General features: G+C 37.6%; 4 protein-coding genes across 6 annotated transcripts in view; all 4 read right to left on the bottom strand.

The window, feature by feature from the left end:
• The window catches only part of LOC132195306 (potassium channel subfamily K member 13-like), a 33,144-nt gene extending 24,647 nt beyond the window's left edge, over positions 1-8,497 (bottom strand). The window contains exon 1 of the mRNA XM_059617224.1: positions 8,052-8,497. Coding sequence (XP_059473207.1) covers positions 8,052-8,436 — 385 coding nt within the window. The 5' untranslated portion in view covers positions 8,437-8,497. The remainder of the gene's footprint in view (positions 1-8,051) is intronic.
• Positions 8,498-9,480: 983 nt separating this feature from the next.
• LOC132195291 (uncharacterized) lies at positions 9,481-18,620 on the bottom strand. 3 transcript variants are annotated; one of them, XM_059617193.1, is made up of 24 exons: positions 18,558-18,620; positions 17,945-18,317; positions 17,293-17,425; positions 17,082-17,232; positions 16,810-17,024; positions 16,561-16,756; positions 15,669-16,050; positions 15,421-15,615; positions 15,232-15,360; positions 14,726-15,172; positions 14,527-14,673; positions 14,311-14,471; positions 12,202-12,371; positions 11,864-12,149; positions 11,633-11,814; positions 11,491-11,580; positions 11,245-11,432; positions 11,040-11,190; positions 10,808-10,924; positions 10,581-10,760; positions 10,437-10,523; positions 10,190-10,374; positions 9,976-10,135; positions 9,481-9,720 (listed from the first exon to the last, which is right to left on the bottom strand). In XM_059617193.1, the coding sequence occupies exons 15-23, from the start codon at positions 11,650-11,652 to the stop codon at positions 10,044-10,046; spliced, it is 1,110 nt and encodes a 369-aa protein (XP_059473176.1). In that variant the 5' UTR covers positions 11,653-11,814; positions 11,864-12,149; positions 12,202-12,371; positions 14,311-14,471; positions 14,527-14,673; positions 14,726-15,172; positions 15,232-15,360; positions 15,421-15,615; positions 15,669-16,050; positions 16,561-16,756; positions 16,810-17,024; positions 17,082-17,232; positions 17,293-17,425; positions 17,945-18,317; positions 18,558-18,620; the 3' UTR covers positions 9,481-9,720; positions 9,976-10,043. The 3 variants fall into 3 exon arrangements, with proteins under 3 accessions (XP_059473176.1, XP_059473175.1, XP_059473177.1); XM_059617192.1 differs by having other exon boundaries at positions 12,202-12,351; XM_059617194.1 differs by having other exon boundaries at positions 11,864-12,232.
• Positions 18,621-19,302: 682 nt separating this feature from the next.
• LOC132195503 (golgin subfamily A member 6-like protein 7) lies at positions 19,303-20,833 on the bottom strand. The gene is made up of 4 exons (XM_059617526.1): positions 20,674-20,833; positions 19,944-20,611; positions 19,664-19,886; positions 19,303-19,608 (listed from the first exon to the last, which is right to left on the bottom strand). Exons 2-4 carry the CDS (start codon positions 20,609-20,611, stop codon positions 19,465-19,467), a joined length of 1,035 nt encoding a protein of 344 aa, XP_059473509.1. The 5' UTR covers positions 20,674-20,833; the 3' UTR covers positions 19,303-19,464.
• A 146-nt stretch (positions 20,834-20,979) lies between these two features.
• On the bottom strand, positions 20,980-23,514 carry LOC132195504 (5'-AMP-activated protein kinase subunit beta-1). Its single transcript, XM_059617527.1, has 7 exons — positions 23,364-23,514; positions 22,694-22,911; positions 22,468-22,640; positions 22,322-22,415; positions 22,152-22,269; positions 21,980-22,092; positions 20,980-21,625 (listed from the first exon to the last, which is right to left on the bottom strand). Exons 1-7 carry the CDS (start codon positions 23,485-23,487, stop codon positions 21,479-21,481), a joined length of 987 nt encoding a protein of 328 aa, XP_059473510.1. The 5' UTR covers positions 23,488-23,514; the 3' UTR covers positions 20,980-21,478.
• Positions 23,515-24,159: the final 645 nt, after the last annotated feature.

Below are 24,159 nucleotides of genomic sequence, written 5' to 3'. Positions count from 1 at the left end.
GGATTTCTTTTGAACCTTTTAAGTATACAATAAAAATGTGAGCATCAGATGAATGATGAATCACCACAGCCCCATTAGCCGTGGATTTTCTCCTCAAGGTCGGTCTATTATATGTACTTTGTGCGCTTTGTTTGTAGAAAGCTAAACTACTATTTCATTGATTAAATGATGCGTCCGCCCTCCTTCGGCAAAACGACGGCGCGTGACAACCCGTCCGTCCGTCTACATCAGTGTTTACTCTCGCGGCCCGAATCGCTCCCGAGCAAATTCTCGCTCTTCTTTTGGCAATTGGATCTCGGAACGAAATTTCCCACCAGCTTATTGCCGGCGACAATCATTTGGTGCGGCCTGATTGCTTTTCTTTTGCCGGATGATGTCAACAAAGAAAGCAGCCTTTCCTCGCCAAAGGTGTGTTTGCTCTGCCAGCGGCGAATAAACCAACTCCCACGCTTTCCCGAGAACCACGTCGCGTGTTCCTTTCGCCCCCGCGCAAAGCAAGCAACTCACGTTGGTTTCCCTTTTAGATGTAATTATATTTGCACGTGCTGCAGACGCAATGAGATTACATTCAGCTCTCAACTTTATTGAAACTTTATTCAGCAAATTGTTTTTTTTTTTTTTTTTAGAAAAGAGCCTTGCGCAAAAAAAAAATGAATATTTTCATTCCTTTCTTTCTCTCTTTGGGGGAATCAAATTATTAAACTCCTGCTGTGGTTGCTTGTAGGAGAGTCTGGTACATTATTCTTTTTTATCTCCGACTCAGCCGAATGTCATCGGGCGTATTTATTTATGGCTGCGTATACGAGAACGCGAAATTAAATTACACCGCCGGCAAACGAAAAGCCGAGGCGCGTTAAATATATCGCCGCGTGCAAACTCTTTTTATCCGCAGGTCGGAAAAAAACACGCGCATATTTTGGAGATCCAGATGAGAATTCGCCGATAATGCTGACTCGGAGAAAAGAACGGACGAAGAGTTTTTCTGGTGTAAAAATAACCGAGCCGCTCGCCAAAATTACCTGCGCACAGAAGGTATCCGCGAGCCTCATGAATTTTCATTGCCTTGCAAACTCGCTCACTAACGGCAGGGGACGTTTTTACCTAGGGAGCGCCATGTATTATTTGCATGGAAAAGTAGTAAAAACTTTGGAAACTTGGCTTTTTGCGCACTTGAAGCAAACAAACATAACTCAATTCAGAGCAACGCCTACAAATGGCATCTCTTAATTAGCCTGAATTTTTTACTTCATTAATATTGGTACTTCTTATGTGAATCTTCATAAAATTTTACGCCGTTCAAGAGTTCTTCAGCAATAGGTGGATTTTAATATATTAAATAATTATTATAAACCTCAAGCAAAAGCACTGAATATTTATTAATAAATGATAAATATTAAAATTTTTAAAAAAAATCTATATTAATATTTAAAATATAATATAAATATCCGGTAAATTTTAATTATTTAAAAAAAAATGTATATATAAACAAAAAAAGCGGCATTTGGAAGTATCAGGCAGTCATTTAAATGCAAGCTTTCAGCATCCAGAAAAAGAAAAAAAAAATGTTCAAAGAACTTTATTACTGTTAATTTTTCTTTTTGTTTTGTATTTTGTTTTTGTAAAAATTTGTATGTAAAATTATCATCTTTTCTCTCATTATATTAACTTGTATAATTTTGAATGTATAAATGATGTATCCCGTTATGGGCAGCAATTGCCTTTGTGATAGATCAATAAACACAATTTGCAACTAAATAATTTAAAAATTTTAATAATTGATTTATTTTTTTACTTAAAATGGATTTAAATATTAGCAAGTTAATTTTTAATTTACTTTAAAACAAATTTGTTGCAACTAATTTGTAGTTCATGTTGCTAAAACTTAATTTTTAAAATGTATGCTTTTATTTTGAACTTCAAAGTCATGTGAGTACAACTTTTATGTAAATTAAAAAAGTTTACAAAGCAATACATAATGTGGTGCGCGCGACAAGATAAAATAAAAGTCCTTTCACTTCATTTTCCAGAAGTCAGTAATACTAAAAATATATGACACGCTCAAAAATTAATAAATTCCAATTTGAATTCGCAATTCTTCACACATAATTATTATTATTATTATTTTTAATAGTTTGGTTCCGACCAAAAAAAATTGTGATTTAAAAGTAGCGAGCTTATGTGGAGGGAGCAAAATGAAAAGAGTCTTGAGTTCGTTTTCTTTCATATTATTTTGCCTTCAGATGTTCTTTGCGTTCAAATATCCAAGAATAACTCATTCTCCGCGAGTCTAGAAAGGCTTCAAATATTTACAAGCGGCTCGAAAGGACCCTCGCCTGTTCTCTGCTTTCCGGCTCATCGCAAACGAATAACTGGACAGGGACGTGATTCAAAAAGTGGATGGACCTCTTTCTTTGTGCCTGGTGACGTCACGCGAGCATTCATTCATCATATGGCTGTTTCGGCGGGTGTTGGCGTGAAAAACTGCACAGAAACAAATAAAGAAAGGGAGAAAAGCAAGCAAGCAGGGCTCGAGATCAAAAGAATCGTGTCAATGTCAAACGAGCTCCTTTTCATCTGCGCGCGAACCAAGTGAGAAAAAAATGAACAAGAACTTCTCCTATATGCACGAAACAGGAAAGCTTTTTTAATTGCTCCTTTTTCTCTGTAAAACTTCCGCCCGACTCTTAAGTTTATTGAAAAATTGACCCGTGACGGAAAAACCCATTCCCGGCAGGCAGTATAAATTTTTACTGCCTTGCAATCCCGCGGTTCAAATCCCGCTCGCTTTGCATAAAACTGGGGCAAGAGCATAAAGACGTGATGGAAAATGGCATCAAAATTTAATTCACCTGCAATGTATTGGCATTTTTTTCTATTCCATCGCGAAATTTGCAATTTGCCATCCAAGGACGACGAGGGAAGTAAAGAGAGTTTCTTGTTTCCGACAAAGATATGCACGTTTATATAATAAAATAAGTTCTGTGCGATGGATTTATAAAAAACTTGCTTTTGAAGTCCATAATCATAAATTTAAATTAGCCGACCTTTTCCAAGCCATTTAAGACCGGAAAAGGAAAAAACTGTAGTGGAAAAAAGGAGAAAGAGACAAAGGGCTCGTCCAGGTGGAGTGGGTTTTTACGCAAATGGGGTGCGCCGCCTGCTGCTCATTTGGTACCGTTTGCGAAATGCGAAAAAAGGAAAGGAGCCGTAAGGACTCACTCGCCTGAAAAGTGTAGCGCAAACAAATGTTTGTAAAAGGCTCCAGTTATTTTTTTTTTTTTTACTCTCCTGGATTAAATGCCACGACGGGAGCAAAATGAACAATTTCATTTTATTTCAAGCCCCGCCAGACACAATTCCATTGTTTTTGTGTCACTTTTCAAAATTACGTTGCTGATGGTTTCCAACAACAAGGCATTATTTTGAAATATTTTACAATTTACGGTGTTTGACAAAACCACAAAATCAATTTGAAATGCTTTTTTTATATCATTTAAAAATAATGAGAAATTCTTTATAAAATTAAATTTTGTGTTGGAAAATTAATGTAAAAAATATGGTTCAAAAATGAAAAGCTAAAATATTGAGGCCAAAAATAATTAATGTGTACAATTAGAAGCTCGTCTATAGAAAATTGTGAGGAAATAGGTTTTTTTTTTAAATTCTCTATTTTTAAATCAGTGAAAGTGAAAAGTTTTTGATTAATATGCATTTCGATTTCCCCTTCAATAACATATCAATTAGCAATAAAATATAAAAATATTTTATTAAATCATGGCCAAAGCACAGGTCGGTTGGCAAGGGGTCGTTGATTTACTTGCAAAAAATCAGGTGAAAATTTGACGGATTTTGGCGTGGAAAAAACTCGGAAAAGTCAAAAGCTTTCCCGGAAAAACGCTACTGTAGTTTCAACTTAAAAATGGAATATCTCGGGTTCTAATTGAGATACAGAAATGCGGCTAGCACCAAAAATTTTCTTTTTACCTTCTCTTCAATCCTGAGGGGTCAAATAATCCAGAGGTCAAAGGTCAAAGTCATTTTTCAGGGGTCACACGTACAAAAAAAATTCTTGCAAAAATATGCCACCTTCGATTGGGCTGAAATTTTTATCTAAGATAGTCCTAACATGTAGGAACAACATATTAAAAATTCAGAATGGCATATTTTTTAGATTTTTTATAAACAAATCACAAAGGTAAAAAATCCGTCAAATTTTGTGTTCTTTTCACCTGATTTTTTGCAAGTAAATCCACGAACCCTTGCCAACCGACCTGTGCTTTGGCTTGAAAGGTGTCTCATACGTCTCTCTGTCATCACTGTTGGCTACACCCTAAATTTGTGGTAAAAATTTCGTGCTCATTTTTTTTTCATTATTGCCATATATTTATTATAAATTTAACAAATTATGATCTAGAATAATTAGTTCGCCTAATAATCATGTTTTAACTAAAAGGAAAAAAGGAAATCTAGATATCTTGTTCATTTTAAGTAAATTAGAGCACGTGTATTCTTTTCCTTACTCAATCAGAAAACAAACAAAGCTCTTCAAGCACTGCAAACGGTGCACATAGTGGAAAATAACAGCCCTGGGTAATAAAATTTTATAGCGAATCTCCTTTTACTCGGTTATAATCGCACAGTGCAGAATGTTCATTTTCACTCAAACTAGGAGGAAAGCGCGCAGCACTGGAGGCGCCAGATTTTCTCGAGTGGAAACAAAGTCCTCGTGCTGAAGGAAGAATATAAAAGCGGCAGTTATGCAAAATGGATTTCTGCTTTTAATTCTGAATCCTCTTTTTTTTCTTTCTGAATAAGACGGTTGCTATCTTTCCTCTGAATGAACGACCCTTCTTGGCTGCGTGCAGGGTTAAAAATAAAGCCACCGTAGTTTGTTAGCCGAGACGGTGCGGTGACTTGCTGATGAATGGGCTGAGCGTCGCCGAGAGATTTTGCCGTTTTGAGAGGTACCCGAGGAAAAATGATTCGTCGCGTGCGTGTGCTGCAAAAAGCAGCTCGATGCGATTCTGTATTCGAGCTTGGTGGTGAAAGAAGAGAGCAAAAGAAAAGCGTCAGGCATAAAACATGCACGCGCCGTTCAGAGTGTTGAAAGACAACTTTTTTCATTTCGCCAAAGTTTTGCGACGAGACGAGACCTTTTCAATTTTGCATAAAAACAAACGAGCGAGCTTGCGTAAGTTGCGCTACAGGAGGTGCGAAGCATTTAAATAAAATTGGATCATCTTGAATGCGCTATTGCTTTGGTAAGGAAGCTAAACGAGAAGTGTCCGTTGCAACATTAACATTGAAATGGCACCGAGTTTCAAAATTGGGAGAAAATTTTAACTCAACACATAGCAAATAAGAGGCACCAGAAGATACAAATAAAAAATTAAAAAAAATACTTAAAACATGATAAGGAATATGCTGAGCCATTCTCAAAATAATAATTGATTATAAAAATTTAACATAAAACTAATAAATAAATAAAAACATATAAAATAATATTTTTTAAATTAATTTTTAATATTTTATATTTAAATTTATAAAAACAAAATAAATTATATTATTTTAATTAATAAATATTAAATCAATGTAATGGAACAATTTTGATAAATCAACAACAATAATAGTTCAAAATAAATTATTTATTTGATAAGTGTATTAAAGAATAATTAACTGCTACTTCAAGTTTGATTAAACTAAATTTAGAGGTACATAATTAACAAATAACCAGGTAGAAAAATTAATTTTGTGGTCTGGAAAATTTGTGTTCATTGTTGATTGTTGCACATCAACAGAGCTTTTCTCCTAAGGCAAGGAGGAATTTGCAGGGCGAGGAACTCTCGCGATGAAATTTACGGGCCGTGCATAATTTGCATAGCGCATTCTGTGGCGCTGTTTTGTCATTTCGGATTATAAATTATGAGAACGGAGAGGCTGCTGGTGGGCGCCTGCTGATGTCTGACGCACACATTATTAGGTTTTGATGATATTTACGGTCGACATGAATAAATCGACGGCGCCCGTCTCCCGCAGGCGAATTTTTTTTACAAAAAAAGCTAATCCGGTTATTGGTGACGGAATCTTTTGAAAGAAAAAATATAGTGGAGAGAGATGAATTTTTGTAATGGGAAACTTGAAAAATGAGAAAGAGAAATTTTGTTGACATTTAATATTTTTGTCAATAGCAGCTAGGCTTGGAAAAGTTTGAAAAAAGTAAAAGCGTGAGCTTATGAAGGAAGGAGGGAAAAAAGGACGAGAAAAAGAGCGAGTAACTTACAAATTAAAGTTGGTTTTGATAAGAACGTTAATTTTATGAGACTAGGTGCAGAAGAAGAAGGTGAAACTATTTTCCTTCTTGCATTCCCAGGACTTTTTTTGTTGAAAAATTGAATCTGTACAATTCAATTTAAAACTCGCATGTAAAAATATGTGAATAGAGCAGAAAAGTGCTTGGCTTTCAGCCTTGCGCTTTAGTCGCATAAGCACCAGCCGATAACTCAGATTAGAGTTGGCCGGACTTGAAACTTATTTTCCAAATAAATATGCTTTATTTAAAAAAAAAAAAATGACAGATTTGATTACTTTTTGTTTGATCTCATAATGATGTGGAAAAAAACGGCATGTAACAAAAATTATAACGTAAGCTCAAATTATTACAATCTAAAAATTTATTTAAAGCGTGTAGAAAATGTTTAATAATAGTCATGAAATAAAATGGACAACTGATAATGAAGCTAAATATTTATAGAAATAAACTATAATCTCAAGTAATACAAAATATTTTTTATTCTTTTTAAATAAGCTTTTTGAAATTATAGGCTGGACAGATATTTGAATACTTGCTTTGCTATAAAATGGCAGTGCTGACTCCGCTTTCTTTTGTCTACATTCGCAATTTCCTCCGGTCGACCCGGAGCACGATTTTCCTCGATTACTTCGAGGCGCAATTTCGCCAGGCGGCACAAAGGGCAGGAAAGCGAGGAGGCCATAAATTAATTGAAGCCGAGAGACAAAAAGCGCCAAAGCCTGGCTGATAGTTAATTTTCGAGTGTCACTTCGAGCGCCCTGCTTTTATATCTTATTACTGGGTCTCTATCGGAGTTCGTAAATTTTATTTGTCCTGAACTCTCCGCGCCCACGCGCAGAAAATTAAGAGTGTCGCAGGAAAGTCTCGGGCATTCCGTATATTATGCCGTCAGTCGTTACTTTTGCCTTTTCAATTGCGTGCGTGTCACTGAAAAACAAGCTTGGACTTTATAGATCTTGGCAAGAACTTGGATATTTTTTAACTTTGTCAACGCTCCTTCAATAAAACCATCCGTTTTATCCTTCTGGTCTCTCATAAAGCGCAAAACTGACAACTGGCGTGATTAAGTAGTGGATGGTGGATTTCAAAGTCAGCGCACCACATTAAAGATTGATTTATTTCACGTGGAACACTAAAAATGTCCGAAGCGTTGGTTAATCTGCTCCCTGTCAAAATTTTGACAATATACCAACGTCTTATTTCAGGAAATTATATATCAACCAATTTTTAATATTTTTACAGGTTCCATGACATTTTTTTCTTTTGACCATTTCTTTCGACATAAATTAAAATAAAATATATGGAACTTTCAATCTTCATGATATATACTTAATTATATACTGTAAATTTAGTTTTTGTTCTATGCAACCTTCATAAAAAATGTGAAATTTATTTCACCAAGTAATAACAAATTATCATATAATTTTGTAAAGGTTTGAACAATTTTTATAAAATTTAAATTGATATTACAATTAAAGTATTCTCAACATTAAAATTTAAAAAAAAAATATAAATTTTAACAATTTAGTCTTTTTAATATTTTTATTAAAAAGTTTTATTTAAACATACTAAAGAATAATTGATGTGGTAAAAGTAATTACATGTTATGTCTCACGTTAAGAAAGTTATTTTATTTAATAAATAAATAAACTGCTAACGATTTTTCATGATCTTGTGGTTAGAGGATGAAAAATATAAGAAAAATTTGAGATTAAATGAGAAATTTCAGATAATTACTCACCAATCGTTGAAACAATGGTCCCAACGAAGTGGAAACTGCCTGCGAAGTCCCACCTGCGCCTCTTGTGAACAAGGCCGACGGCACTGGCGTTGCCGTACGCGTACAGCAACTCGTGGACAAGTCCCATGTCCACCCTTGGCGAGGACTCGTTGGCCATTCGTCGCTGGAAGTCCGAGTAGACGTCCCAGAACTTTTGCACCATGGCCAGCTCGGTGTCCTGCTCGAGGAACTGGAAGAGCGCCGCGCCGGCCACCATGTAGAGCAGAAGAACCACGGCCAGAAGCACAAACCTGGCGTTGTCCTCGCTCAGGTGCAGGGCGTTGCAGCATCCGGAGGCGGCCGGGCCGCCGCCACCGCCCCCGGCACCTTGCAGGTGCGTCACCATACCGAATGTGGCGCAACGTCCTTTACATCAGAGAGCCTTGTTTGCCGCTCCTGCTGCGCGCACCCAGGCCAAGAAGAGACTGAACGCAGTGAGCGCCTCTCTCCACGTGTTGGCCGCCCCTGCTGTGTGGCGGCGGCGCCAACCCCTTCCCTAGCAACCCCGATCCGCAATGCAAATTGTCTCATATGATGAGGTTTCTTTGTATTTTTTCCAACGTTCTGCAAGTCGCATAACATCTGTTTTACAACCCCTCAATTTATTTCACCTCATCCTCATTAAGAAACATGGCCTTGAAAATTATCCCTACCCATCCCCAAGAAAGGGCATATCTTGAGCTGCATTTTCGCTTTAAATTTTTGAATTGATCTCAATTAGAAGCTGAGATATGAATTTTTGTCAAACCTCCTTATATCTCACTTTTCCGGGAAATCCGGATTTTTCCTACACTTTTAGCGTATAAATATAAATTAAATCAACTGATTTCATGACTGACCACCCTTGAAATCTCAAAATTTCCATTTCTTAGACGCTCTCAAAAATCACTTTCCGGTTGACACACAAATAACACTGTTTTTCTTGATTAGAACACACTTGCCTGTAAATCGTGAAATGACCAATCGTTGATATTGAAAATTTCAAACTGACCACTGACCAAACGTCTCAATTTCAATTTGTCCACTTGGCCGCTGTATGAACGAAATAACGAATGTATATGCGAAAAATGCGAATGTATAGTGGATTGTATCATATGTTTGAATGCAGTGTAAATAAAATAAGCCTGTTAGAAGTTGCTTGGAAAATTATTAAAAAGTAAATTATTGTATAAATAATGTATACGTAACTGTACTACCATTTTTGTATGTTGTATACACTTGTGTCTAATAAAATATTGTATTGATTGATAAAAAGATTACAGGCAAGAGGATGTTATAATTTAAGCACTTACCCTTTTTCAATTTTTCATTCTGATCAGTTATATTTTAATTTAAATTGGGAGAAAAGGAATTAAACGACTTAGTTTAACTGCTGTTTGGCTGGGTTATATTCCCTATAAGATAACAATTCTAATTGCAGAATATTCTTTTAATTTAATGGGGAAAAACAATGAAGAAAGATCATGGGAGACGGGGCTGGTGGGAAGCTCTCTTGAGGTTTCAGCTCGGATGGTGCCGGACAGGTCCCCGGGAGAGAGCTGGTGGTCGGTCACGGAGATGGCCTGGCAATTGACTGGGTGTCGGACAGACGGAAGCTCTCGAGTCAATCGGAGGTCACCGGAATTGGAACCTAGGGACAAAGGTGGGAATGAGTATTTGGTTGTTTACAAATTAACAAGTGATGAGTTAAGTGCAACAATAAAAGACTCAGCAGTTTGTAAACAATTAATCATTAACCCCAAAAGCCATAATATAAACAAGTTTTATGTGAGAAAAAAAAACAATTTCCACTTACCAAAAATAACAAAATAAAGAAAATTCAAAATTGAAAATTGCTCTTTTCTCTATACAAAAAACAAAAATGGAACAAAAATCTGATACTCACTGAATACCCCCAGGAGACTTTCTTTCTTCTCCATCTTGATCCGCAGATTGGGACTGAGAAGCCAGGAGTCAGGAACTTGGCATGGGCTGTGGCTCTTCTTGCTTCTCGTCCGTCTGTACTGCCACATCCTTGAACTTTCCATCTGTGGCTTTGGAACTCCCTACAAGATATAAAAATTAAAGATTTTTGACACTCTAGGTAATACAAATATTACTTTGAAAAAAGAGCATCATCGCCTCTTTTTCAGCTCTTGCCTTCGTCGCCTCAGTTAATTCCGAAACCATGGCATCACTCATAGCGAGCCATTTGCCATTCTCGGATCTTCTGATGGTGTACCAGTGTTTTGGGTAATAGCACATTGCAGAGACAAAATTATACTGCACTGGGACAGCATCGTGGCTGAAATAAGTAAACGTTTGTTTTTAGAAAATGTTTTATGAAAAAAATAAAAAATGAGTTACCCATCGAATACTTCCATAAGAATGCTATCTTCAAATTCAACTTGGACAGCATTCTGGCCATCGCGCACAAGCCTCAGCAACAGCACACTGCAAAAAATTATTTAATACCAAAATTATTTGAAAAAAAAAAAGGAAAAAAAATACCTGGGAGGAACCAAAAATTGCAATGCCACTTTAGGTCTTCTGTGTTCTCGGCAGTGGAGGACATTTTTTTCAAGGTGAATTTTCAGCAATCTGCTTATTTTTACGTTCCTGGCTAGGGTGACCGTGTTCAGGTTAATAGAGGTTCCCTCCTCAGTTTCACCTCCCGTTGACGAAAAACACCTAAATAACTATTTTAATGTGATTCTAAAATTTGACAAAAAACTAACCATGAGCAAATGGGTATCAGCAAAAGGCTGAAGAGTCTAAAGGTGCTTTTCCACACCTCCGCTTTGGCGTCGGCCGGCTTGATGACGTTGTTGAAGCTGACCTTCTCCTTCCTAGTGCTACAACAAAATAATGCTTAACAACATAAAAAAAATGTAAAATGAAATTGAAAATTGCTTTTTACTCAAAACAATGAAAAAATAACAAAAATAAATTGTTAACAATAATACTTACTGACAACCGCCAATGCTTTTTCTTTCTTCTCTTTCTTCATCGGCAGGCACGTACTCGGCAGGTTGGACTCCGACATGAAACTCAATCTGCGGCTCTATTTCTGGATTGTCCGTCTGCACCCCAGCATCTTTAAAGTTTGGGCGTAGACTCTCTACAAGATATTAAAAAAATTAAAGATTATTGACTTAGTTAATAAAAATATTACTGATTTGATACAGCAGTATCATAGCCTCCTTCTCCGCTTTTTCCTTCAGCTCCTCAGTGAGTTTTTCCACTGTACCGTCGCTTATAAAATACCATGATCCGCTCTCTGTTTTTCGAATTGCGTACCAATGGCCGGGAAAGTGGCACATCGCAGCACAAAACTCGTACTGTGCCACGCTGATACCATTGCTGAAATTAATAAGCATTTGATTCAAGAAAAAAAATTATGAAAATCTTAATGACTTACAAGTCATAGACATCCATGTTCAAGATACCTGGAAGCTTCACTTGAACCTGGGCATCTTTACCTTGGCGTACTAGTCTCATGAACAAGACGCTGCAAAATATTATACTACGTGTAATACGAAAATAGCTTGGAAAAAAAATACCTTGGCGGAATTATGAACATCGTTGACACTTTTGGACGCCTGTGCCCAGGGCAATGAGGTTTCTTCTTGGCAAGACAATGGCTGATGAGTTTATCCAGCGTGTGACGTTTTGTCCAACACCACTTGTTGAAAGGGTCAGCGAAACACCGTCCTCATCTCTCTCGCCAGTTGGTTTTGAGCACCTAAATAAACATTTTAATTTATTTCTTTTATTTTGATAAATAAACCAACCAGGTGCAAACAGGTACAACCGTGTAACAGAACAGCTCGAAAGTGCTACGCCAGCCGTTCACTGTGGACCATGCTCGGATCAAGTGGTCGAGTAGTTCCGACGCATCCTGGAAAGTACCCTTCTTCAACGGTAATTCGGCTGCCACAGCGTTCCGCAACAAATTTGGCTCCACATTCATCGATTAATTTCCTTATTCTTTTAGGAGCTTCACCAGCCATCCTCTGCCGGATATCGTCGTTAACCATGTAGTAGCGCAGTTGGCTGAGCCACACAAAGCTTTCAACGCTGGAGACGCCTTTTTCGATGAACAAATTGACGAAGTCTTTGGCGTGCTTACCTTGTCAAGAATCATGCCCTTATCTTCAGACCTGTACAGCGGTTGGGAATGTCACCAGAGTTGAGCAGCAACTTGATTCTTAATTTCTATAGGAGGGATTCGATGGAAACTTGTTGTGTCAAAGTCGAACCAGTAACCACGATCAAGCCACTGTCGGAGAAAGCAATTCTCTATAGCACATATGAAAATGTAGGCAAACTAGAAATAGGCTCGGGCACAATGAAATTATCATTCATCGCATCAGCAATCTGAGCTACATTTGAAACAATGTCACCGTCCACTCGCATGACGTGACTCCTGTCATGCACTTTATCATTACCCAAAGTCTGATTTAATAAACACCACGCAGCAACAGTCCTATTCTGAGCCTCCTCAAGGAAGGCACAATTAGCACGCAGAATTTCCGCTTGCAACAATTTTGAATATTCATATTTCAGTCTTTTATACTCTTTACTCAACGGATGTTGTAGTGTAAATTGCTAATTGCTTTATATATCTTTATTCAGCTGAAAGAATTCACGCCTTCTATTCTCAACTGCGTCCGATAAGATGACATTATTCTTTTGATTGGCCCGGATAAATATCTCAAAGAAAAAACAATATTTCATATCTACACCTTCAGTCAGTGCCACTTGAGCATTCTGATTATCCAAGTACCGAGAATAAAACTGTTGATGCTGCCTTCATTGAAATCACAATAATCAAGGAAACGATCTCGCTCTTGCGGAATATCAAAATTCATTGAAAAGCAAAAACATTTTCGTGATCTGACAATGAGATGTTATTTGACAGTACTTGGACATGAAACTCTCCTAATTGTCCAGGCCCACAAAAAATCAAATTAAGTAAAGTCGCACTTTTTCCACAAACCCTTGTAGCCAAATCAACATTATTTCATAAACACAACTCATACTTTTCAAACGTTTGTACAAAGCCTCATGCTCTCCGCAGTCCTCTGGTTTAAATCAATGTTAAAGTCCCCTCCCACTATAATCCGAGTGATTTTTTTCTATTTAATTAAAGACATTATTTTAACCAAAGCTTTTTGTCCCTTAAAATCAAAGAAAACATCCATTCGCTGATTACTCTCACTGGGATGGACGGCCTGTAGACAACTAATGAGCAAATTTTAATAGTACCAAAATTAAAAAGCGCAGCTGCAGCCTCAAAACAAAATTCCTCACAGTTTATCAATTTTCTCAAATTCACAATTTTTCTGAATCAAAACTGCAGCCACCCCTTAAATGGTCTTTCCTACCAAATCCAGCCACCAATTTATAATCTAACAATTGGAGCTTTGTTACTTAAAAATTATTCAGCCAAGTCTCAATCATTAAAATCTTGGTCTTATTTTCAAATCTCGCAAGTAATAAACATATTAGTTAATTTATTGGCAGAAGCCAATCCTTGGCAATTGATTAATAAAAGCGGAAATTCAAATGCAGTGCCCCGCTTCTTACCATCAATTGAACTAAAATTTACTGGCCTTGGACCACCTTGTTTAAAGAACACTTGATTCAAATTTAGGAGAAAACGTCAAAATAGGCGGCCCACGCTAACTAAACGGCCCAATTTTGTGCGCCGGCTTCGCAATTGTGTGGGTTCACACGGTGGCTGATCTCTTTTTAATGTCGGGCGTTTTAGCAGACCTCTGTTGTGATACCTTTTCTGCTCATTTTTTCCAAATCAATTTTTTGCATGTATGACTTGAGAAGAACAATAATAATAATAATAATAATAATAATAAGAACCAATCAGAGTGCGCACAGGATCGTGGAAAGACCCAAGGCAAAAATCACTCGCTTCGCTCGCGCCAAAATCGAATTTTTTCATTTTCATGGGCTGACAGCCCCTTAATAACCCATTTGCTTGGACTGAGGGCCCTTCAGGGCCGCGGGGCCCGACACAAGCGGCGCACATCGGAAGCTCAGAAAGCGCGGCCTGCTTCATGGCCCGTGCGCTTTTGCCGCAGCCCGAAGGCTGCTTCGAGACCTTTTTGGCGGCCCACGGGGCTTGTGCCCGGTGCGCCTGATTTCCCAGTCCGGGGCTTTTATTGAATGTTAAGTAGAGTGTGGGATGAAAAACCGGAGAGCGTATTGGGAAATATACCTGAACAACTTCTCCAGACGAAAGGCAAAGTTTCTTATTGTCGTCTAGGACTGTGTTCAAATTCTCAGCCCAAACAGCATCCTCGGGTCCATCGAGAATGATCCACTTCCTCTCAGGCTCCTCTGATCTTGCGTAGTCACGGAAAGTGTTTGCCAAAACACCTAATAAAAATGTCATTTTTATTCAATCATATCAGATATAAAAAAGTAAAATTACCATCATGCCACTCTTGAGAGACTGGGTCAACAAATCCATACAATTGGTCACTGGTGATTGACTTGGTGCTGATAATGCGGTGACACCACTCTCGTCCATCTTCTTGTCAGGATTTTTAGAAATCCTGATCAGGGCAGTGCAGAGGCTCTAAAAAAATACTCAAGTAGAAAAAATTGAATTAAATCTAAAACTTAATTACCTTAATGGCACTGCAATTCCTCCCAGATGGTGGTCCGACCAGCATAAGGCCGTGCCTAACCAGAATCATTTCAAATATCTAAATCAGCTTTTCCGTATTCCAGTCGGTAGCTTGAAGGTTAATTCCGCTCCTTCAGCTCCACCAAAAGTGCCTCAATTAGCTCTCCCCTGTCTGGCAGAGGCAGATCGAAACCCGGGAACAAATCAGCAGTGATACCCTCAAAAAGAGGTACATGTCCTTGGCCAAAAACTTTGGCTTGTTCACATCAATGATGGCTCGGAGGACTTTGGATTCATCTTCCAAGCTCTGACGTGTCGTCAAGCTTCAAGTTGCCAGCTGCAGTTAGGACCGACTTGACAGCTCTCATACCATAATCGTAGTGGGGCTGCGAGGAAAGCTGCTCGGAGCAAAGTTTGTAAGTCGATCTGGACAATTTTCACAGCAAGCCTGCAATTTGTAAATTTTTTTATAAATAAAGAGCTCAAAGAAAAATTAGAAAGAATTACGGTCTAGCATTCTTGAATCCTCTTGAGTAAAGTGACAGTTCACCAATCAAAGCGTAATCAGGAACCATCATTGCAACAGGTCAAAAAAGGCACTTCAAGTTATCAGGAAGCTCTTGACGACCGGCATAGCTATATATTGAAGGACAAGATTTGGTTTAATGACTAATTTTGCATAATCCATAAAATTACCCCGGGTTCATGGTGATAATAGCCTGGCAGGATGGATTCAGTTTAATTTTGCTGCCTTCAACATCAAACATAGTCCAGCTGCTTCATCTTGGCCTCTTGGATCATTTGAATTTGGGCTGCAACCAAGGAATGCACTTCCAACTAAACGCGATTGAACTCTTCAAGCAAGCCCACGATCCACATTTTGGAAATTCCCTGATTAAAGAGAAACAATAATGATGAAATAAAATGGAATATTTTGCACTAACCTTGAAAAATTTTCCCATGGCAGCGTGATCTAGCTGGTCGGAGCAGTTGAAGACCGCGCAATGCTATTGGCCAAATCCTCCGAAGTCTCTGTTTTACCCCTTCCAGCCGGACCCTCAGGGGAACCCCCAAGGTACAGGTCCACAGCGCACGTGAGAGTGCGATAGCATCTGTCAGTGAGAGGAGTGATGACCAGGCGAGGTATTTGCAACCGGAAGGCACATCCTCACTCGGATATTTTCATTCACGTGTTGTAGCGCAGTTGACTGAGCTACACAAAGCTGTCGACACTGGGGGCGCCTTCTTCGATTTAGCAGATCGACCATGTCTTTGGAATTCACGTCAATTACAATCAATTTGATGACAAAATCTTAACTCGTGTCTCTGCAAAAATAAAAATTGTTATAAAAATTAGTGTGCTCTCTTTCATTATAAGAAAATTGAAAAACTTCAAAATATATAATTCAACTAACCAGGAACCCACCTCAAGTGTCCGCCTCCGATTTTGATGACACTGTTACTAGAGCTAGGTAAAGACGAGTACCGACCAGTTTTGGCAGAATTTTGTGCTAAAATAGCCCCTTTTGGCCGCTCTACAGGCGTCCAAAAGTTTTAAGGTAGGCCACCCGCGGGTCCTGTCTGTCAAGATTTTGCATAAAACACCTTAAATGGGCTAATCTAGGCAATTTCTTGACAAACAGGATTCGCGGGATGCCTATATCGAAAGAAAAAGACCCCCAGAAATGGGGCCAAAAAGGGCCATATGCACAAAATTTGGCTGCAGTAGTTCTATATTCACCCCTGCCCATCTCGTGTACCAATTTCAACCGAATCGGAGGCGGACAGATGGGGGGAGGCCTCCTTGTAAAATCAGGTAAGAAAATAGCATATTACTTGTAGTAGTTGAGTTCAAATTGAACATCCTTCCACTCCTGGCATCAAGATTCTGCTTGTCCTCAAACTCATTTGTATAGCCACAATAGAAATATCTTTCATTTGTTTTGAGATGATGAACAAGACCAAAATCGATGCTCGCTTGCAATGAAGCCAGCTGCTCCAAATCACTTTCATTTCTAATTTTTTTCGCCATCTATTTAAAATTCAATTTATATTTAAATTTTACACTTATAATGCAGCCTATACTTTGGTCCAATGTCGAGATCGCATCGCCTTGTTGCACATGACGTCCAAAGAGCCTCATCGGGCCCTTCAAAGAGCTGATATTTTGGAGAATGTCTTTGGCAATTTGTTGCAATTCTCGGATAATCAACCAATACATTGCAAACTTTTGACAAAATTATTCTTGAAATTGCCAACTTCGTATTGCACTCTTGAAGAATCAAGTTCCGCAAGTGGACCTGCAATTGCATAAATTTAGAGACAAATAAGGGAACCTTTCAAGCAAAGAATTATACCATTGAACTAGACTTCTCGTCGTTCGTAAAAGTTCTTACTGTTTAACCACAGCAAAAATTGAGGCTCAAACATTTCGGTGCCAGAACGGAGGAGTGGGAATTTTGTATAGGGTCTAATTCCAACAACACTTCTTCATCTTTTGTTAAAAGCCTATTTCATAAAAATTTCATAAAAAAAGTGCTGATAGTCAAAATTTTAATTAATATATACCTCCAACTCAGAAGACGGATCATCAATTTGGTTCCAGTATTCAGCAGCTTTATTTGCCGTACGTATCTCTCTTGCAGGTTCTCAATGTTGACTTCAGGAACAGCAAGCAGCGCAGCTGAAGTTGCTGGTTAGTCTATACAAGGCGAATTTAAAAACAAGAATTATTTCTTCAAATTTGATCAACAATTCAAATTCCAACTTTCAAGTTGGAATGAGATTCAAAATCTCAACTGTCAAACTGTCTCAAATGACCAACAATACAAAAATGTTGCATTATATGCAATAAATACAACCCATATTATTATACAATTTGATTGTTAAGCTAATTTAATTTTTACTGTAGAAGTTTTGACCACTTATTATGCTGCCAAAAACTTTCAAATTTAAATTAAAAAATCTTTTACATAAAAAAATGGTGCATTTATTCATTAGTAAATATACTAAAGAATAATTGCTGTGTGACACTTAAATTATGTATATCTTACGTTAAGAAAGTTAATTCATAAAATATAATTAGTGTTTTCATTTAAATAAATTAATAAATAGCCAACGATTTTCACATGTTCTTTTTGGCTAGAGGCAGTTAGAGGATGAAAAATATTTAAGAAAAATCATCATAGATCAAATGTTCAAATATTTTAAAATCACTCACCCAATCGTGGAAACGATGGTCCCAACGAATTGGAAACTGCCTGCGAATTCGTGGAAAAGTCCCATGTCCACCCTTGGCGAGGATTCGTTGGCCATTAATTCGTCGCTGGAAGTCCGAGTAGACGTCCCAGAACTTTTGCACCATGGCCAGCTCGGTGTCCTGCTCGAGGAACTGGAAGAGCGCCGCGCCGGCCACCATGTAGAGCAGAAGAACCACGGCCAGAAGCACAAACCTGGCGTTGTCCACGCTCAGGTGCAGGGCGTTGCAGCATCCGGAGGCGGCTGGGCCGCCGCCACCGCCCCCGGCACCCTGCAGGTGCGTCACCACCGAATTTGCAACGTCCTTTAACATCAGAGAGCCTTGTTTGCCGCTCCTGCTGCGCGCAACCAGGCCAATTAGAAGAGACATCGTGATTCGTGATGAGAATTCTTTTGGAATATTCTCAAATCTCAACAACGAATTCAAATTTCAAATTTAATATCGATAGACCGAAATACCGTTATTTTTGGCAACCCAAATAATCGGTATATCAATAATTTTGGCAAATACCGGCAAAAATAGCGGTAATTTTCCAGTTTTTACTGATATTTTGAATTTGAAGGAAAATACGTACCTAACCGACATATCGATGCCAAGAATCAAGAATTCTGAATGCCAAGAGACTGAAACACCTGCTGGCCGCCCCTGCAGTTGCTGTGTGGCGGTGGCGCCAATCCCTTCCCTAGCAACCAATGCAAGTTTCGCAATGAGTGAATTCTTTAACTTTGCTACCTATTTTACATTTTTAGATCAGTTTCATAATATTAATAGATAATAAAAATCCTCATTTAAATAAAAATATATAATTAACTCATTATAAAAGGCGCGAAAGAGAACTTAAATAGGACACTCAAGGAAGGAGATGATCATAGAAATGAATGAAGTATGAATCGGGCTTTTTCCTCGTTGCTGAAATTGTTTTATATTAAAAAAAATGTTGTTTTATTTTTCTTGCTCATTGACCGAATCTGGTAAAGCCATTTTTTTTTTTTTTTTTTTTTTTTTTTTTATTGAAAAACAATTTCTCTGTAAGGATTGAGGATTAAAGCCCGATTCATTCATTTATGAGAAATTATTGAAATGTTAAAAAAATAAAGAATTTCTACACGATTTAAAACAATTCCTAAAAAAGAGGAAGAATCCAATAATTTATGGATATAGATATTTTCTGGCTATAATTATTGTCCATTCAAAAGTGAGATATTCCATCTTGAACACCGCCTGCAAAAACCATGCATGAGTAGGCAACCCTGCATTATTTTTGAATTGGGCAAATTGAATTGAAAGTTTTCAGTTTTAAATAAATGGCAGACAAAATATTGCTTGTATGTATTCTTGTTTGTTTATTAAAAATTTTCTGTAATTATTCTGTTTTGGAAAGGCTTTAAAATAAATATAAACTCTTAACTTATAAAGTCATTAACTTATAAACTACAAATAGGGTAATCAGTTTTCATCATCCTCATCTCATTTTTTACAGACTATGTTTTCTTCAGGGAAGCAACAGTTGGCAGATACAAAGTCTTCCTCTTGTTGGCCGTCACATTGTGCGCCTTCAAAACCTTCTGAAGCTCAATAAGTTCAGTGTTTGACTTGAAAAGCTGCCTTCGAAGCTCCTCCTCCGTCTTCTCATTAAAATTTAATTTAGTTTGTTATTTTGAGAATTTCCCAAATACTTACAGCTTTGTAGCGGTTCAGCTCAGCCTTCAGGCTGCTTTGCTCTGGTTTGTTTTTTGGGTGGCTCAGCTCATATCGCATGTTGCGGTTGCACTCTCGCAAACGATTCATTTCACGCTCGATCAATTGCTTTTCCTCCTCCCACAATCCCATGGCTGTTTTCTGCTCCTCAAGATCTATATTTTGCTGCTGAAGCCACTCGTTCAAATTCTGAAGTTCTTGTTCTCTAAATATTAGAATTAAAAAAAATTAAAAATTAATCTTAATTGATTTAATTTGTTACTTTATGTTCACGTTTTCCTCCCTATTTGTCACATCATGCTCAATCATGGAAATCCTTTCATTCAACCTCTCGCAATTTTCAGTAGTTTCAATCAGGCGGCTTCTCAGGTTTTCGACAACTTTTTCAAACTCGCTGTTTTCTGTCTGCAAAGTCACAATCCTATCGGCCAGGGCGCCGTTGCTGGCATTCGCCTTTTCCAGCTGCATTTTTAGCTCCTGCTGAATCTGAGTGGAGGTCTCTAGCGTTTTCTGCATTTCCATCCTCTGCCTCTTCATTTCGTCCAACTCGGCCTGCATTTCCATTTCAAGGACACTGGCGTCCAGCTTGTTCTTGATGGCATCATCCAAGTGTTTCCGCAGCCCTTTGGCATCATCTAGAGCAGCCTCAAGTTTTTTCTGCATTTCAGACATTTCCACTTTGCTCTTCTTGCAGGACATCTCCATAACCATCTTTTCCTTTTTCAATTGGCGGCGCTCATTGGTGAGGTCCTGGTTTTTGTCTATCAGCTCAATAACCTGCTCCCGAAGACGCTCATTGCGGCCGAAGACAAGGTTGACGGTCATGGCGCAAATTTCAGGGGAGTGATCGTCGTGCAGAATTCTCTCTGTCTTTTCAGGCACAGAGATTTTGCTGACCTCTTCAGACACAGAGTTTTCACAGTCTTCCATCTTTGGAAATATTTCAACAGTTAATTAGTTTAACAATTTAAAAACAAGAATTCAACAATTACCTTAACAATCACAAGATTCAGGAGGATCAACAGCTAAACTAGTCTCCTCTCATTTGCAGTTTCTCACGGAGTGAGCGCACCTTCGGTGCGGAGGCCAGAAATAAAGCAGAATTTTCTTTAGTGGGAATAAAGTCAAGCAAGTATAAGAAGGCAAGCATGCATTGACAGAAATTCTGTAAATTTGATGTCTTCCGAATATATTAAATGTTTTGCATTCTAAAAGCGCTAAAAGTCATCAAAGTTCATAAAACATCATGAATATTTGCTCAAATTCTGTGAATTCACAAGAGAAATTTCTAACATTTTTTTTCTGCTCGCAATTGAGCGGTTTATTTATGCACTTTAATTTTATAATTCTCATGAACCCCAAAATAGCAATACTGAATATTTCTGACAGAAACATTTTTTTTATTACTTTAAAAATATACATTTTCTTGGCTAATGCAGAACATGAGATTTTCTTGGAACTCTATTTCAGAGATTATAACCAATTAAATAAATCACTTTAACAAGACTACACCCTAAGGGTTTACAAGAAGAGATAACATAACTGCGTGTTTGAAGCAAAAATGTCAACGCAAACTATTCGTAAAATAACACAAATTTAATCTTGGAGTTTACAGACACCACTTCTTTGTAATTGCACTTGCTGCAGATAAGACCCGCTAATATTAATTTTGAAATATATTATCATCCCCGGATGATACTTGAGTGTTACAAAATTGTCGAGTGGATTAAAAATTATAATGGCAATGCAACAAAAAAAAATTATCAACAATTTAACACTTTTTCCCAGTCATTAAAGTCAGATTGGTTTGTAGAGTAGAGTGGTGACGTATTTCTTGCGGTAGCGGTGGGTGGCACTGAGTACCATGACGCCGTCCTTAATCGACAGGGCGTACAGATGGTTAAGCATCACATGATTTGGTTCAGGAAGCAGAGTCGGTTCACACTATATTTACAAGTGAGTTGGATTAGACAAAATTGAATGAATAAAATTTTATTTTTAAAATAAATTCTTTATATAATAATTTTTTTCTTTTTAATATTAGAGCATAAATTTTCTGTAGTAGAAGTTTACGATCGAGGGTTGATTCATGGTGATTTGAATTTATATTCGGCTTTACCTCGATGGGTTTTTGTGAGATTTTATTGTTTAAGAAAAAAGCAGGATATTGTTTTTTCTTGAGCAATAAAAACTCACAAAAGCCCATCCAGGAAAAGCCGAATTTAAATTCAAATCACCATGAATAAACTTTCTGTTTAGAATAGATCAAATAAACCAAAAATTTGCTTCAAAACTCACCGAGAGTGGAGTGTCCTTGTTGAGAATAACCTGAAGAAGGTGAGGTGGCAGAACTGGTGGCGATGGCACTTTTTCCCACGGTTTATTAACAGGAATTTCTTGAGAATATTCATCTGTCAATAATGCAAAATTCAGTCAGTTATTAAAAATAGAAGCAAAAATATCAAATTACGTTGCATTTGTGCTTCCGAAGCTTCACAATCAATTGCCAGAGCTTGGAAAACTTCAAAATCTGATTGTTTTACAGACACCATGTTGGTCTTGCTACCTTCTTTGGTGTTGGTGATGGTCTGGAAATTTTAGGTTGGACACATTGTACAATTGCAATAGAAAAAAACTTACTTTTCCAGAATCATGTTTCCACTCGCCATCAACTAGGAATTTGTACTCGTGCTCTCCCTCGGGAAGATCGACAATTGTAACAAAGTCCCCTTGACTGGTGAATTTTCATCATTAGAAATTATTTTGGATCTCATCTTATTGCAAACCTTTTGACCATTGGCAATGTTTTCCAGTTAGAGAAGGTACCACTAACGTAGACTTGCTTTCCTCCTCCTTCCCATTTGAAAACAGTCGGCAATACTTTTTTGTTTTTGTTTACTTTCGAGCCTTCCGAAACAGTTGCCGATCTCTGTCTGGTTTCCATCTGGAACTCTGGATCCTATTGAAAAATATGCAATTAAATTTTGACATATTCCTAGTAAAAAGCTCTGCCTGTGGGTGTGAAGAGGCTGGCGATGGCTTTGTGAAGTACGGCGCCTCGTCATCATTCGAGTGCTGCTGTGCGATCTGGATTCGATTGAGCGGCTTTTTGTCAAAGGTGAATGCGTGCCCATCGATTTTGCCTGGTGAGCAAGGAGGAAGGCTGTCTCCAGACTTGTGTCTCTCCCTTGAGCTGCTGCTTGAAGAGGCATTGCCCATATTGTTGATCGCTGTAAAAATTAAATAGACGAAAAATATGAAGTTTTTATTTTAATTAACATGCCTAATTCAATAAAGTGGGTGAATCGGCACAAAAAACCTATCCTCTAATTGAATTGGGTACAAGGTCTTATCATTTAACCGATACACACAGGAAAGTAAATGCAGTGTAAACAAGTGCAGTACTCATATTGTAAACAAAAAACAGCTTGGCATAAAAATTCAAAGATTCAGTAGTCGTGAATATTATTGAAGCAAGGTTCATTCCGTTTTGCAGCTAATGAATTAAACTCCAGATTGAGTCGATTTTATATGCATAGGCCATTTTCCAGCACAGAATTAAGCTTAATCAGGGTCTCAAAAACAGAACCACAAATCGATAAATCTCTGCTCTTTTTACCAGACATACGGACTATCCGAGCGTTTTCAGCTTTCAAGAGCAATTTACATATTAATAACAAACCTTTATTAACTTGTTGCCCGATGAATTGTCTTTTGTTATCGAGAATCAACAAATTACAAGCAGAATTTGACAAAACTGCGCTTGCAAAACTCGCGTGAACAGCAGTGAGTGGATAGTGGATCATTCCATTCCTAGTTACCAGTGCTGCCAACGTAGCAAACTTCAAATCGCTTAAAATAAAGCGGCACAAAAATGTATAAACCCACAGAAAATTTATGTGTAATTTTCTGAATAGGGAAAAAGATTTTTAAAAAACAAATTTTTAAATAACCAATCTACTAGTTCACTTATTTAACCCTGAATAATTAATACAATGTTTTTTGGAATGATGGTCAACGTGATTAATATTAGACCTTGTATTAGACGAGATTTGTGTGGAGCCTTCTTGTGTGGAGCTTAGCGGTGCGGATATTTAAATTTCTGTGATGTGTACATGGACCTAATAATTTAGTAACAATTGTTGTTACTAGATTAGTCTAGTAAATCAATGGATATGTCCCATGAAACTAGTTTTATTTTATTATTTAAATTTAAATACTTATATTTGAATGGATAAAAATGCATTTTCCATCTCGAAATAAAAGATAGTAATTAAATAAACTCGCGCCCTGCACACAGAATTAAGTACATGAATTACATCGTAATAAATTTAAATAAAATTCAAGTTTTGTTGGTCTTATGTAAAGAGCAATGATTTATTTTGATAACCAAATATTAAGGATGATACATGATGACTTCTGTATTTTCTTGTATATAAATTTAAATATTTTTTCAGTTGAGCGCCACATCTGCGTCA

The sequence above is a fragment of the Neocloeon triangulifer genome, unplaced genomic scaffold (genome assembly GCF_031216515.1).
Source record: "Neocloeon triangulifer isolate White Clay Creek 2 clone unplaced genomic scaffold, ASM3121651v1 ptg000009l, whole genome shotgun sequence".
Taxonomy (NCBI): Eukaryota; Metazoa; Arthropoda; class Insecta; order Ephemeroptera; family Baetidae; genus Neocloeon; species Neocloeon triangulifer.
The sequence above is the reverse complement of the archived record's forward strand: the minus strand, read 5'-3'. Positions and strand labels throughout refer to the sequence as shown.

Bases quoted from the DNA above. Each gene is read 5' to 3' on its own strand.
- LOC132195503 (XM_059617526.1), bottom strand. From the start codon at position 20,611: ATGGAAGACTGTGAAAACTCTGTGTCTGAAGAGGTCAGCAAAATCTCT. The intron at 19,887-19,943 runs GTAACAAATTAA...TCTAATATTTAG, and splicing joins GAGGAAAACGTGAACATAAA to AGAACAAGAACTTCAGAATT. The intron at 19,609-19,663 runs GTAAGTATTTGG...TTTAATGAGAAG, and splicing joins AGCTGAACCGCTACAAAGCT to ACGGAGGAGGAGCTTCGAAG.
- LOC132195504 (XM_059617527.1), bottom strand. From the start codon at position 23,487: ATGATCCACTATCCACTCACTGCTGTTCACGCGAGTTTTGCAAGCGCA. The intron at 22,270-22,321 runs GTAAGTTTTTTT...TAAAATTTCCAG, and splicing joins GGAAACATGATTCTGGAAAA to ACCATCACCAACACCAAAGA. The intron at 22,093-22,151 runs GTAATTTGATAT...CATTATTGACAG, and splicing joins TTCGGAAGCACAAATGCAAC to ATGAATATTCTCAAGAAATT.
- LOC132195291 (XM_059617193.1), bottom strand. From the start codon at position 11,652: ATGTTCATAATTCCGCCAAG. The intron at 10,925-11,039 runs GTAAGTATTATT...ATTTTGTTGTAG, and splicing joins AAAAGCATTGGCGGTTGTCA to CACTAGGAAGGAGAAGGTCA. The intron at 10,761-10,807 runs GTTAGTTTTTTG...ATAGTTATTTAG, and splicing joins CTGATACCCATTTGCTCATG to GTGTTTTTCGTCAACGGGAG.